General features: G+C 39.3%; 2 protein-coding genes across 7 annotated transcripts; both read right to left on the bottom strand.

Annotated features, from left to right (window-relative positions):
- Positions 1–7,524: 7,524 nt before the first annotated feature.
- On the bottom strand, positions 7,525–10,483 carry LOC131256790 (DNA polymerase delta catalytic subunit-like). Of its 3 annotated transcripts, XR_009176954.1 has the most exons (6): positions 9,631–10,255; positions 8,807–8,865; positions 8,262–8,433; positions 8,046–8,111; positions 7,770–7,826; positions 7,525–7,657 (listed from the first exon to the last, which is right to left on the bottom strand). XR_009176954.1 is itself a non-coding variant. In XM_058257831.1 (5 exons), exons 2-5 carry the CDS (start codon positions 10,131–10,133, stop codon positions 7,562–7,564), a joined length of 288 nt encoding a protein of 95 aa, XP_058113814.1. In that variant the 5' UTR covers positions 10,134–10,147; positions 10,262–10,483; the 3' UTR covers positions 7,525–7,561. The 3 variants fall into 3 exon arrangements, 2 of the variants coding, with proteins under 2 accessions (XP_058113814.1, XP_058113813.1); XM_058257831.1 differs by lacking the exons at positions 8,046–8,111; positions 8,262–8,433 and adding an exon at positions 10,262–10,483 and having other exon boundaries at positions 10,058–10,147; XM_058257830.1 differs by lacking the exons at positions 8,046–8,111; positions 8,262–8,433 and having other exon boundaries at positions 10,058–10,255.
- A 462-nt stretch (positions 10,484–10,945) lies between these two features.
- On the bottom strand, positions 10,946–15,068 carry LOC131256789 (uncharacterized). Of its 4 annotated transcripts, none has more exons than XR_009176951.1 (3): positions 14,680–15,068; positions 12,322–12,853; positions 10,946–11,679 (listed from the first exon to the last, which is right to left on the bottom strand). XR_009176951.1 is itself a non-coding variant. In XM_058257829.1 (2 exons), the coding sequence occupies exons 1-2, from the start codon at positions 14,838–14,840 to the stop codon at positions 12,421–12,423; spliced, it is 594 nt and encodes a 197-aa protein (XP_058113812.1). In that variant the 5' UTR covers positions 14,841–15,068; the 3' UTR covers positions 11,686–12,420. The 4 variants fall into 4 exon arrangements, 1 of the variants encoding a protein (XP_058113812.1); XR_009176953.1 differs by lacking the exons at positions 10,946–11,679; positions 12,322–12,853 and adding exons at positions 13,227–13,376; positions 13,917–14,006; XM_058257829.1 differs by lacking the exon at positions 10,946–11,679 and having other exon boundaries at positions 11,686–12,853.
- Positions 15,069–15,670: the final 602 nt, after the last annotated feature.

Below are 15,670 nucleotides of genomic sequence, written 5' to 3' on the forward strand. Positions count from 1 at the left end.
ATAAAACATCCAAACAACCAAAACAGAGTAAATGTAGTCTTATTAGGTGCATGGATGCATGAATGCAATCATCGACCTGGGTAAACCATCCGGACGGTCAGTGCCCCAGGAAAAACATCTAAACAGGCAATGGGGTCGTCACCTAAGGATGTGACTGGTCATCAGCGCAACACGCGGCGTAATCGTATGAGCATGAAGAACCAAGTCATCATCATAAATCGATCGGCTGGTCATTAGCGCAACACGCGGCGTAATCGTATGGACATAATGATCCAAGCCGTCGTAGTATGTTATGCGTGCATGATTTGCCAGCCCGTTATTAGTCCAATTGCAATTAACCGTTTTTAAATAAGCTCACGGTCACTACAGGGAGCGCAGAGCCCAGTATAGGCCGACAGCTCGGGCATAGTGTCCCATTACCATCATCCCCGGCCCATGAGGCTACCATCTTAGGATGTTTAATGGAAACTCGTCAACTAGTGGCCAATCATATTACAGTATATCGGGCTTACCATCGCATGGTTGCACGGTATAAAACATCAAACTCATGTAGGGAAAATACCAGAACAAAGCCACATAGGGCGATATCAAACAAGCCACATAGGGCAATTTTCAAATAAGCCTCATAGGGCGAGTACCAAAACCATGCGATAAAAGACTATCCTTGAAAACCATTAGACACAACAACCCTGGATGGTAGGCCCACATTAATGATCCATTTAAACCACTCAATAATCACTAAGTCGAAGGTCCATTTTAATCATAACCAGTCGGGTTACATCCCAAGTATGGGTGTACATTTATAGGTGGGGGTTTCCTACTAATGTACTAGTTTAAAGTCCATAAGCAATACAAAAATAATCCACAAGCATGAACAAATATACAGGATGAACATTAAGCAGGCAATATAGCAATTCAATTTCCACCAGCTAACACATGTGATTATAAGAGAGAGATGTCAATTATAATTTTTAATAAAAATTATAACTTAAGTTAATGAGAAGATGGAAAGCTCAAGGGGAAGAATCATCACATGATCAAGAACCGAATCACCTTCTGGTAACGCTAACTGCTTGCGCCCTATAGAATTGAATCCTAACACAATTCATGACTTCGTACCATTAGATCCAAGTTCCACGCACTACCTAGGTTTAAGATCATATCATAGGGTTTGAGTTATCTATCTTAGGGTTTTAATGTAGAATTACGGTTTTCATCCTAGAGTTTAGGTTTATGCTAGATCTTGTGTAGTTAATTTTAGTACTAACTTAATCATTATAGAATATTTATTAACATTAGTGTTATAGTTAATATTAGTTAATAATCATTATGATGACACCAATTGGCACAATCCACTACCACTAACAAATACTTAAGAATGGTAAATAAAATACTATAATTTAATAATTGGAACTCGTGTATAATAATTAGTCCTAGCATAAATGTTCCACTAACGTCTAGTCATATTTAATATTAACAATCCCAACAAATAAGAGTGGTAACAATTATATTAATACAATGAGACATGTCTAGTTTAGAAAGAAAGCATTGACCCATCGAGTCGACTCAGTCGATTTGGACTCGGTTGGAAAGGTCACCTGATGACGGTGCCTAACATTATGCTCGGGATTGGGAGCCCTAATGTAGTTGATCCGCTGACCGAGCACAGACCCTGAATGGCATGGGATTCGGTCAGCCCTGACTCAGTGAGTTGACTCGATTTGAAACCGAGTTGACTCAATCACCCTCATTTCTCCTTCTTGCTTCTCCCTCTTTCTCTCCTTTCTAAAGTCCTGCAAGTCATGGGCCATACAAGGCCCAAATGAAACTTCACCAGCCCTCTACCGTGACTCGACGAGTCAACTGGGCCGGGCTAGGAGAGCCGCACTCAACAAACATTCGTACCTTTCTCATACTCTCCCTCTCTTTCTCTCTAACTCCCTCTCGTTTTCTTCCTTTTTCTTTTCTCTGATGTCAGTTGCAACCAGCTCGGGACTCATCCTGACTGAGTCCGAGCAAGTCAGCGGCTCGGTTCGGGTCGGTTCGAGTCGATGCAACAACGCACCATCTTTTCTTCTGATCCTTCTCCCTCTGTTTCTCTTCTATTTCTTTCTCCCTTTCCTTAGCCTGTTGAACGTCCAGCGAAAATAACCAGACATCCGGCAGGGTCTGCCTTGAACTCAGACGAGTGCAGCAACCTGCCTGCACTACCATTGTCGCCTATCCTTCTTCTTTCTTCTTTTCTCTTTCTCTTATGTTTCTTCCTCCATTTCTTTTCTTTTCACCTACTGAAGGTCCAGTTGAAATAGCCGGACGTCCAGCAAGATCCGACCCAAACTGCGTCGACCCGGTGTGGTAAAACGCCGAGGAAGAAGATGCAAGCATTAATGGTAGATTGCAAATGGGGGTTTATTTCTTCGAACTGATTGTTGTAAGTCATGTGTATGAGCTCAAAGGAGCTTGGAGAATGGTTGGAGTGAAGCTCCAGGGAGGTTTTCATGGTGGGTTCGAGAAAGGGAGGAAACGGCCGATTTTTTGTTGTGGCTGCGAAAATGGAGGGTGAGCTACTATTCCTCAATCCTCACGCCTTTTATGCTCGCACTAATCCTCCCTGAACCGTCGGATCAACAACAAATGGTCAGGATCTCCTTTGTCCGAAACTGCTTCCAAAACAGTGGGTATAATGAAGACCGGTTGTGGTTTTGAAGCCCTAAACCACAGCTAGAATGGACGGCCGAGATGTGCCCGAACGAAGGGCTAAGATGAGAGGTTTTCTTCTCACATGGATCGCCCTCGTGGCAGCAGCGGAATGGGATTTCCGTTTTTGGAAAGTTGGTTTTTCACAGTCCATCAGGAACTGCATTTGTGATCACACGTGTTCTTCTTTGGTGAAATGGCTGGGTTTTTTATCAGCCTCATGACGTGCACACGATGGACGGTTCGGATCGCCAAGTTGGGTAATCATGGTAGGCCACGACAGTCCCAAACGGTCATCCGACCGTTGTCGTTAAAACCAGAGAGAGAGAGAGAGAGAGAGAGAGAGAGAGAGAGAGAGAAATCTCACTTTTAAGCAAAAGGCAGGTCAAGCTTCCACCGGTCCAGTGCACAGCAACTATACGCCTGCTGTGTACATGCAGGCCAAGGTTGGGGTCCACAGTGGGGTTTTTGGGGAAATCCACTCCGTCCATTAGGTTCTAAGGGTCCAGTTAGGTCCCTAGACCAAATATGGGGCAGACCCAGCCCGCCACTTGATCTATAGTCCTAATGGTGGTTTCCCGCTAATCTAATGGTCGGATTGGCTCGAAACTGAACGTCAACGGCTAGAATGGTCCCAGGAATTTATTAGACGACTGGTTCCACCTATATTTTGATTTTAGGATATTAATTGTTATTATTAGAATATGTTTTAATGTTTTCCATTATTATTATTATTATCATTTTTATTTTTATTATTACCCTCGTATGTGTGCACTGTTAAACATGTTGTGGGTCCTGCTCCCTAGGTTATTAGGACTACATGTCTCATGATTTTACATTATTATTATTATTATAGTACTTATTGTATGCATCACCATTATATGTGTATTCCTAAATACTTATTTTGTTTATTTATCTATTTAATTTTTCTTGTAGGATCTACCTTTAGTCGAAGTCATAAATCATTTGAATAGTTCCATATCAAGCCATGTGCACATGCTACTCCAAAGGTTTATGGTTGATTTTATAATCCGATGGTTGATTTTAGGAAAGTCGATCGTTAGATCGATCATTGAAACGTTGCGGACCTAATGATGGTGAAAGATCTCTAGGGAGCCCTATTAGCGTGACCAAGCCACGTGTCAAGGGACAAGATACCGTGGCCCCATTGATTCATGCTTTACGGCCTAAGATGCATGGTTAGGTTTAGCCTAATGAAAGTGAATGTTCAATGAACTAGGTTTACGTTACTAAATTAGATCTCCACGATAACACCTGAGTACTGTAAAGTACGAGGCGTTACAGAAAATCATATACCCCAAAACTCGCACCATGTGCGCAACCTATTACTTGTCGATGAAGTAAATTAAAATAAAAACCAAACAAAAAAATCTAAAGCGTTCACAATGTTCTAAATAATAACAATAAGCAAAACATAAAATATAAAATCAATCCGACGAGTGAGTCACGATCATGAGATCCCATGATAGGCTTTTCTTGACTATCGGGCCCACTTTTTTTAACCAAAACTTGTTTTCTAACTAGGAGGCCCTCCCTGGACGTCGTCATCGAGCCAGATCGATGGTGGGGTCCTCCTTCTGCGTACGTATGTGCGTAGGGGTGATGGTGTGCAGGCGTGCGTGTGCACAATGTCCTCATCATGTCGCCTTATTGATCAGCGGCAATTCATCATTTCTTCTAAACAAGATATTTAAGACTCTAGAAGAGATGGAACACAAAATAAAAAGGTGGGACTGCTCACCTTTACTCGAAGTTCCTTCATTGGATGAGGTGTCACTAAAGCTCAGATTGTGGTAACAATACGCCCCTAACATGGAAGAAGGGAATATATGTAAGAATCTAGAAGCATTGTACAATACTTTTTCTTTCAAGAAAAGGAAAGAGAAAAAATAAAATATAATCTAAAACACATGAAGGTTTAATTGTCTACACCATGTCTAAAACAAAAATCCCCCATATAAATAGCAGATCTGAATGCAATGTAGTTTCCACAAGTACGAATTAGCCATGCAACCCATATAAATATACAATTTTGTGTTGAGTGAAAGCAGAGAAAGAAGAGATTTTGTAGTTCTTACCATTTGGGTAATCCTCTTATAGCACTAGTGCCCATGGACGACAAGTCGTCGCTCCAGAAACCGGAACTGAGCAATAGAGAAGTCACTAGGTGGTTGTTCTTGGCATTGTCATGGCCTTGGATTGATCTCAGCATGCAAAAGAGAATCAGCTCTTGGATTCTTTTGTTTGTCAAACACATAAATACACATAAATATGACTTGACCTGAAAAAATAAATAAATAAATAAATAAATAAAATAAAATAAAAATCTTCTATGTAATTACTGAGAACCATCCTATCCGCAAGGCAGATTGAACCCAGATCATCACAGTCAAGATCATTTGCTGTGAGTACCTCCATGATGTGGTTTCTGTTGTCCTGAAACTGGATCACTTTCACGTCTTCTTCCAGTTGGGCTTTCCAGTTGAGAAGGTGGGTCTCATCTTCAGGTGGCTTGATCTCAATGTTGTAAGGGAATAGAAGAGTGAGCCTCTCATCCACATCTCTATAATCATTACCTGGATCCAGCATCCTTGAACCAAGGATCAATATTGGTCCTGATAGTTTGCTCAGCATTTTCCGGAATAAAGTGTATATCCTTTGCGATCTAAATAGAAACTCTTCAACATTCCTGATGTAGAGGAGAATGGGATTGGTTTTCGATACTGAAATCAGAACCTGTACAGTGAAATCAACATTTATATGCACCCATCAACCACTCTTTGAACTGCTAAACACACCCTGGAACCTACATTTCATGAATAGTTTCTAACATCTTACATCAGAAAGTCATTCAGGCTGCATTTGGCTCATGAGCATTTCACAGGCATGGAAAAACAAATTTATGACTTTGGAATTTCTACTCTTAGGCTCTTAGTAGGTTTCAGTAAATTGTGAAATAAGAAGAAAAATCTCTTTAGTGGCAACCAAATGTACTCTAAAACTAATCACCAGTCCGTAATAAACTGCAATTCCAATCATTTAAAACAAGGTTTTCCCGAAATGTGGCATGGACCACAAATGTACTCTAAGACTAATAACCAGTCCGTAATAAAAGTTGCTTTACATTATCTTGATTTCTACTTAATCAGGAGATCAGTACGTTTGGTAATCTAAAAAGTAGAAAAGCATATTTGATTTTCAACATCACAAGTAATTACCTCGAGAGACTATTTAGTTCCCTCACATTCATCATGGAGGGTGCACCTTGGTTGTGGGCCATTCATCATTAGGAACTAACCTTTTATCCTGCACAATTCATTAGGTATATAGGACCTACGTTTGATGTTAGTCATTCATCATGTGAGGCCCACCACCAATGTTATTGTCCATCATGTGTAATCCATCTTCAATATCCACTAGCCATCATGTCGGGCCCACCTTTGATATTGACCATCCATCATGTAGGCCTGCCTCCAATGTGGCCATCTATCATGTGGGACCCGCTTGGATACGGGCTACTCATCATTAGGCCGACCTTTGATGTGTATTGTCCATCATGTGGGGCCTACCTTGATGTGGATCATCCATCATGTGGGGCCCACCATTATTAATTGCCTTGCCCATCGTGTGGAGCTCACCTTTGATGTGGATTGCTCATCATGTGGGTCCCAAGTTGTATGTGAGTTTCTCATCATGTGGGGCTTGGCTTGGATGCAGGCCATTAATCATTAGGGGGGCAGACCTTTTTTATATGGATTGTATGTGGGACCACCTTGACATGGGCTATCATCATGTAATACTCACTAGATCATTTACTCATTCGTTGGATGATTTTCAATCTTATGAACTCAGAAAGAAGGGTTTGTAGTCACAAAAAGCATATTCTCTTAAATAATTTTTCACCCGCCGAAACATAAGAAATAAGTTACTTTTTGAAAATTGAAAAGCAATAAAAAAAAAATAACTTAAAAAAATAAGTTAATTTTTCTAGAAAATAATCAAAGTAAACTAACTTATTTAAGAAAAGTAACTTATTAATTTATATAAGTTAAAAAAGCTACTTATTTGCTAGTAACCAAACGGACCCTTAATGAACAGCCCATATCTTGCAGATAATTGGTGGTTGGGCAGCAGTCATGCATAAGCATCATGGTCCATGATCGGCCATTTGTTTTGGCCCATCATACACTCAGTACTATGTTTTTCACTTTGTCGGTCGGGCGTGGACAGACTTCAGCCCTGACCTTTGGCAGCCTTAGGGGGTGTTTGGTGCATGGGATTAGATAGGTCTAGGTGGGATGGAATTAGCACAATGTAATAATTACATGGTGCCAGGATTTTTGTGTAATCCCATGGCTTGGAGGCCATCCCACTCCATGTTTGGAAGAGAAATGAAAATGTAGATCCTGGTTTTACCAACAAACGTGTTTGGGTTAAATTGCGGGGAAGCTGTGGATCCGCTATCCCTAGCACGTGTGGAATAGAAACGGATTAGCTACTCACCCTGCCACTAGCAGTCATTGCTCTGTGGGCCTGATTTCTCCATAGGAACCGAGGAGAAAAGTCTACATTTTAGCCTCAGTTGCATAGGAACCGAGGCGAAAGGTCTACTTTTAAGCAGACGAAGAAGCTTGTAGACGGCAAATTCACAACGCTTGGTGGCTATGGTTGCACTTAGGTTTTCTCATCCAAGTCAATCCAGACCTGGGATGTTTAAGGCAGTTACAAGTTCATGGAAAGAAAGGAATTTCTTTGAAATCTCCTCAACTAATTTTATTTTATTTTTTTTAAAATACACTAAAAAATAAGTATGATGAGGGAGATGGTAATGTGGAAAGAACTTCTAATTACCATAGCTTGTCACACTGGAAGATATCTCCAAACAAGGTAGTTGTCCCACTGTAGCTCCAGTAAATCCATACACTGAGTTCATACTTATCTGAAAAATCAACACACATTCCAGAAGGAACAGAGCATCAGAATATCACAAGGGTAGATTCACGTGAAAAGAATGGTTGAATAGAAAACAAAAGGATGGTGGTGAGTTTTACTTTCAGAGCCAGCTGACAACCATTCAGTACAGCCTTCTCAAATGGATCCTTTGCTTCCTGAAACATGATATAACTTGTAATTAACCATCTAAAGAATGCAAGATTAACACAACCAGAAAGGGTTTAATCATCGATCATCAAAAATAAGCATGCAAGAAACGATGAAATAAACACGCGTGCACGGGCGGGCGCACATATATAAAAGTAAATTGTACAGTGCTCAATAACAGCTAGAAATGTAAAATACATTCATCATAATAAAATAAACTAAAACACCTTAAGATCTGCTTTAGCCCTTTTACGAGCAGCCAATAATTCTTCGAGAATTTCTGGAAGTATGCCCTGAAAGAGAAATGACCTCTATGTCATTATCTGAGAGCATATGTATTTACATGTCCATGGCTCTGCACAAAATGTAAAAGCCTTCTCTAACAGCTGGCCATGGCTTCAGAGAACGAATTGAAACATTTAGTGACAGATTAGTAACAGAACCTTCTGTAAATTTGGTTTAACAAAAGTTTCACCAGATGGAGTTTTATTGACACATTCTGGGGGCAAGTTGAACTTATGAACGTCCTCAGGTGTTACCTTCACATAGACCGCAGGACGTAAACATCACATAGTATATAGGCGATACAACTGCTGTGTTGAATGTGTCAAGGGCCTGCAGTTAAATATTAGAATATTTAAATACATTTACACAGCACAATCATACAAACACCAAGGAGAACAAATAACTAAAAGCCAAGCCCATAAAGAATAATAGGCATTTAGGAAATAACTCTGTATTTAGTCATGTATTTAGGAAATCACTAACATCGATTTATTCCAAAAAAAATAAATCTGTTAAATGCTGGAATTTGTATTTTTGGAGGTTGAATTATTGTCCTAGCTGCTGGAAAATGACATATCACTGCTGAAGACAGTTCTAAGGATTCCTAGTTGCACAAAATCAATTCCCAGTTATAAAAAAATTTATCTGCATTCTGGAAATTATTTAAATTGCTGGAGATTGAGAAGTTCGGGTTGCATCTCACCTCTCTTCCTGTAAGAATGCCTAGATCTTCCAAGTTTGCTCTCCTATTTTCTCCAAAACCTGCATTACATCTATCATGTCCAGCCTCTAGAAACAACTAATCAAGCTATACAAGATGTACTTGGGACGCAGTCCACAAATACAATCAAAACATACAGTCCAAAAAGGTGACAAAGCAGTTTTAAATTGTTCCCACTAGATGGGATCATAACCCTGCATTTGCAAAATCATATTCTTGAAATTTAACCAAACTAAAAAGAAAGTGACGAAGCAAGATCAAAACAAACCTAACTCTGAAATTTTCTGTGCCAGCTAGAAGTCCAAAAAAACGTTTACAGCAATCATACAAATGGAATTAGATAGAATAAGATATATAATCCATAAATGGCATAGCACCATATAAGGTTATCAAGTGTAATCACACAACTGGAGGAAGGGCATCTCACCCAGAAATTCCCCATCGCAGGAACCAGGCAATAAACTGCAGCTATATTTCATAAAAAATCATCATAACATCATGCATATGGATCTGCAATTTATAGCACAGCCTTCCAGTACATTCTGGAATGTCTGTCTTTCTATCACAAGCTGAACAACTCCAAAACTCCAAATATAGAAATAAATTCTACAGAACAACCAAATATTTATCTCTACTAACGGGGTTGGCTATACAAAATTGATTCCACCATCACTACAACAAAACTGCCCTTTTTAGGATAGTTAGGACCATTGATCATAGAATAGATATTACAGGCTGAAATTTTCAAATCAATTAGTTCAGAAGAAACATTGTTCGATCCTGACTAATGGATAAGTTGATCATACCTGTAACATCCCTCACTAGTTCTCTTTGTTCAGTTCCTGATGCTTGATTTGAAACTCAACCATAGAGGTGAAGCCCACCACTATGCGATTGTGGGGACCTGTTCAGACTGTTTGAATTCCACGACCTTCTCATCATTGATAATGGATCAGATCTTGCTCATGTTTTGTGAGTGTTGTGAATGGCTCTAGATCATTTTAACCTACAGCTGGTTACAGGTAATGTTAATCTTCCTGCCATCCCATGCATAAACTTTTGGAAAAACATGCAGAGGGTCAGACCAACCTGATGGATGGTTTGGATCTGGCACCTAGCTATGTGCCATGTGCCATGTTTGTGGTGTGAAAATGAGCTTCATTGAACATGCCAGGTGCACTTAGCAAAGCTCTAGAAAATATCTATTAAAAAGGAAGAGAAATAGAGCAATACCTGAATTGTGTGCAAATATAGAAAAATCTCCAGTCCAATTTCCAGCCGCAACCTCTTCAAGGAACTTGACATTCATGGGACTAAAACGGCCTGAAATGGAAAGAAGCGTAGAAATAAACAACTAGTCTATGATAAAATTAGAAAGCAGGGTAATCCCTGTTCAAGATAAATAAAAACTGGACGATAGCAAAAATATAGTGTTACCTTTTCAAGAGGTGTTGTCGACGAACTAATAGTGAATGAATCAAACATAGCGAAAGATGGAGCAGTTATGCTCCATAGGTTGTATAACCAACCATAAAACATTTGCTTATGTGCCATTTACCAACCAAGCCCAAATGGCTGGAAGGAAAACTAAGATAACAATGATGAATGAGGTAGAATATAAGTTTAAGATGGGTAAGATATACTTGAAAGGCGTAATAACAACTGTAATTACCTGATATGCAGCAATCGGTAAAGCAGAGTTCTCTCGAAGAAGTAAATATGACATGACTGGTTTCACCTGTTAGTAAGACCAAATTAAATTTTAGTATATAAAAGAAGATTAATTCAAATGCATGGCAAAATAGTGATATTTGTGCTTAACCAAGGGCAAGACTGACTTTTTCAGTTGACTAATTAAGGATCTATTAGTGTAAGCAGCTCCAAGTCATGCATAAAATAAGGAGGTGGAGTTTGGGAAATAGTATAAAACCAAGAGGTTTCTATTCCATAGCCCAAAAGCAAGCAGCCATCTGAAAAAAATAAAAAAAACTACAAAACATACCTTCTCCTTTGTAAACTTCTTTTTCTTTTCCTTTGGCAGCACGGGTGACTTCAAAGAGGTTAGAGACACCTTCAAACTTCTTCTTTTTATTTATAATTGACTGTATATTTTGGTCCATTCAAAATTTGAATTTGTATTGTTGGAATTCCAATTAATCCTTACAATTAGTATCCTATCAATCAATTTTTTGAAAATAAATATATTCAGACCATTATATTTATAAATGCTTACTGTGTGAATGAAAAACATGTACACTGAAATTTTCATATTAAAAAATTTCACATGAGATCAATTTAACATACATTAAAAAATAAATAAAATCCATCCTCCCTTTCTTTCTCATGGCTAAACCAGGGACCTCAATCAGGACTAGTAATTGGATTCTTGAGAATTTCAGTGCATTATTTGTGTTTGACAACTTCAAATTTGAATCCAATCTATAAGAATTTGAGAAGTAGCCTTTTGGAAAGGATAGTAAATGGCTTAAAATCAGGAATTGAATTCCAGCCAAATTCTAAATTGCCAATAGTGAAACTTAGCTTAGGAATTAAATTATTATATATTCCAAAGACAATGCTTGGAAGAAAAAATAACTTGGATGCTCTAGAAGAGTGTCATGGATTATAATCAGGCACTTAGCTTATTTGATTATCTGACTATCAGATTGGCAGACGTTTATTGGATGATTAAAAATAAAAATTATCCAACATTCTTCTCTCAACAAACAAGTGTACCTGAGTTAGAGTTTAGGACTGCTAGACCAATCAGAAATTTTAGGCTATAACTTAGAGAAACGGGTTCTGCCACATGTACTATGAAGAGGTCTCTGCATCCTATTCTGGTTCCACTAGTTCTGCATGTCAACCACCACAAAAGAAATGAAATATCGTCCAACCTGTTACTGTTGAAAATATAATTTGAAAATTAATATATCCATTGCGGGTGTTATCCACCACTGAATTGTATCTTAGATGATGATCTGAACCGAATCATGCTGTGGATTATATGCTACTAGTGCCATTTGAAGAAAATTGGTTTCGGATGATTGTGCATGAATAGGAACATGGAATATTGAAAAGTGAAATTTTTAATGAGTCATGTTCAAATCCAAGATTCAAAGGTTATAGGAACATCAATGATGCATGATTACAAGAAAGTAGCAAACATGAACAGTTGAGATCAATATGAGAAAGTACCCTGTGTCTGTTGCAACCCCGATAAAAATGCACCCATCATGTCTACTTTCTAATTTAGTATTATTATCTGACAAAAAGCAGAAGGGATGGGGGGTATTTATCAAATCAGTGGGTCTATACAAGAACGGTGATTCCTTACATGTGCAGACATACAAAACATGTGCAGGATTTGTGATGATCAATGAGCAGTAAAGATTAGGTGAATGTATTTCAGCAAAAAATGTTGTGCAAATTGCATGTGACAGATAATTGTAAAAAGAAAGAAAGAAAAAAAAAAAAAAAAACCCACCACTACTCACCTCAAGAATAAATCAACAAAACAGTTCGCTTGCTTAAGTTTGTAAAAGTCTGAATTCCAATTGGATTTCAATTCTGAGCTTTAAACCTGCTGCCCGATTTCACGAGAAGCTCTTCAATATCGGCATCCATTCTAGTTCCCTTCCCTCCCCATACCAACATGTGAGCCAGGTCACCATCGACGAACTGGTAACTTCATGCACGGCCTTGAACCCAATTCTTGTGTAGAACCTAACAAGCTGTGGGACCAGAGTACCAATTGCCAAAACTCGTAAGAAACCAAAGCAGACTCCAACACCCATCTCTGAGAGTTTGAAAATAAATGAAGAGAAAGTAACCATATAGCCTGCTGTGAGAAAGGTTGTCTTCACAGCTAATCTCAACTGTTTCATTTGGTGGGACCCACTGTGGACGGGCCATTGCCTGTCAGCAACATGGGATGCAAGGACAACATCAGCCAAATATCCAGCCCGGCCAAGAAGATCAACACTGCAGCAGTTGGGTAGCAGCTGCTCGCATGGAAGAAAAGAACACCTAGCAGATAAAATCCCAACAATAAGCACCACTGCATGCTATCAAAACTCCAAATGAGACTGAAAACAGATATCATTTACTCCCAGAAGGACATTATACATTAAGAACATGAATGGGTACCTGAGAATTTCACAAATTTCAGGAGAAGAAACCTTCAAAAGAGTTACCCTACTTCTATTATAATAATTAATAAATAAATAAAAACAGAGCTACAGTGAAGAAGAGCACATGACATCCAACCCCTCGAATAGGTTGGCCCACTACCTCTGATTTTTTTATGTACATGAGCGTCCTTCTGTCCAGTGAAATGGGTAGCATCTATTATTTTTCTCGTCGAAAAGAATGGTGGCAAAACCTAGCATTGTGAGGCCGTAGTGATGTGTTTGTAACATCTAAATCGTCCAATCAGTGCACAGATCTATTCATCGGGTGAGCCATGTAAATTTGGAGTTTTTTTTTCCCCAATGTTATGGCCCAATTTCCAACTAAGCAAGCCACCAGACAACTACTTCTGGGATGCTAACTGCATCAAGGTTAATTTTCCAAAGCGGTCAAGACAGGTCATCGAATTCAGTGATGTGTTTGTGACATCTAAATCTTTTGGAGCGTCTATCCTCCTTGAAAACCAAGCTTCTAATTCACTCATATGATTCTGCACTAACATTTTAACAACTGGAGGAAATAGAGTCCATATGGTCTTGTTGGTTGAAAACTGTCACCCCATGAAATTTTCATATGCTCCAGACAAGTCAATGTCCAAGATTTGAAACCTTGCTCCCAAGAGGAATTATATAAGACCCCACCATGGCCAATAACCTTTGAAGTTCTTATCTATAGATTTATGGCTACGAAAAGGGATTCAGCAAAAGTCAACATTTGACTAAAGGGAGATCCAAGATTTTGTGGCTAAGATATTCCAATCAAGAAAAAAAAAAATCATAATTGATAACCCAAGTAAGATGTGAAATTGCCTCGCGTTGAAGATCCTACAATTCCTCTGCTCTAGACCAAGGTGATGTTTCAAGATTTACAAGCAAAGCAGCAAGTTAATACTACAAACTACCTGCCTAAGATAAATCAATGCTTGTCTTTGGAAACATCTTTCTCAGGGACCTGAGATTCCAATTCCTTGGGTTTCATCTTCTCTGCAGCCCTAAAAAATAACAATCACAAGGCAATAATGAGTTCTTAAGAGATGTTTATGGTAAAATGATTAACTGATCACAACCACAAGTTCATGCGCAGCATTTGAGAGAGACATGCGCTAGCGTGGCATAGTAGCAATGCAAGGACAGAAAATTGAATCATTGCATGAAAACAATGGTTTCATGAGAATATTGATGTGTCCACAGTTCCCAAACATGGTTAAAAGACTTGGCGACTTGTTCTCGAACTATCTAACTTGAAAGTAACACGATCCAAAGTTGGAGACACCCAATATGGATGATAAGGGGCCTATTTGATGCATGGGAATCCATGGAATAAAAAGAAGGGAAAGTGTAATCATTAATGTTTCCCCTAGTTTGACTTGCATAGAAAATCATGGATTCCATGATATCACTGCACTTTCCCACTTGTACAATCCACAAGCACAAAATTTACAGTGACCATTGTGAGATAAAACAGAGATTTGACTGAATTCCCCTCCTACACATTTCATCGAACAGGTTCCAAGCATGTCATCCAAAGTTCTGTAAGTAATGACATTTGACTAAATTCCCCTCCTACGCCTTTCATTGAACAGGTTCCAAGCATCAGACAACGACTTATTCAAACAACAGGCATTTATCAAAATATTGTAAGTATAGGCATTAGGAACTGCGTACCGATCAAGATGCAGATAAAATTCCTGGAAATTTTTGAATTCTCTACAACCCAAGTGTGCACTGAGAAGGGAATTGAGAGATGTGACTATTCTTTGGGAGCCAAAGGAAGGGATTTGGTCGAAGGTGTGGAGGAACGGGGCCCGGCATGCAGGAGCAGCCATAGGAGGAAATGACGTGGCAGAAGAGGGATTCTTTGGGGACGAAACGGTGCTGCTACTGCTTCATCTAGAGGAGGATCTGCTCCATGTCAGGGAAGAGCTTGGCGGGGGAGAGCTTGGAGATGATGAGGTTGTACAAGAGGGCGTTGTGGCGGAAGGATTTTGGGGAAGTAAGGTTAGGGTTTTGGATGAGGCAGAGAGCTGGGGCTGAGTTTATAAGCTATCCAAACCGTAAGGGCCTGTTTGGATGCCCGTAACTTTTCTAAAATGTAAGTAAGTTACAGGTGACTTTGTTACAGTTGGCGTTTGGGGGAGGAATTACAGAAGAAAGAGCCGAAAATCTTACAGGCGCTGGAGTCATTTTTCAAGTTACCTGTAACTGTTGAAATTTTTGAAATGAAAATCGTTGAGAAGAATTGCACCTGCATTGAAGAACTGTACCTACCTTCTCAGACGGAGTGAAGGCCTCTGTTTCCCTCTCTCAGTCTCATTTTCCCTCTCCCAATCTCCTTCTCCCTCTTCGATCTAGCTTCAGCAGGGTTAGAAAACCCCTTTCTTTCTTTCCTCTTTTTTTTCCTTCAGGGTTTGACAGAGGCAGTTTGGCTAGAGGCGTGGGTAATGTCTGATGATCTGTGGGGTCTACCATCCTGTATTTGTTTTACCCATGCCGTCCATTCGTTATTTTGGATTGTTTTAGGGCTTGATTCCAAAAATGAGGCATATCTAAATCTCAGGTGGACCACACCACACAAAATAGTAATGATTGAAAGTCCACCATTAAAAAACTCCCTGGGCCACTGTAATGTTTGTTTCACATCCAACCTGTTGATTAG

Source organism: Magnolia sinica, chromosome 9, assembly GCF_029962835.1.
Source record: "Magnolia sinica isolate HGM2019 chromosome 9, MsV1, whole genome shotgun sequence".
Classification (NCBI taxonomy): Eukaryota; Viridiplantae; Streptophyta; class Magnoliopsida; order Magnoliales; family Magnoliaceae; genus Magnolia; species Magnolia sinica.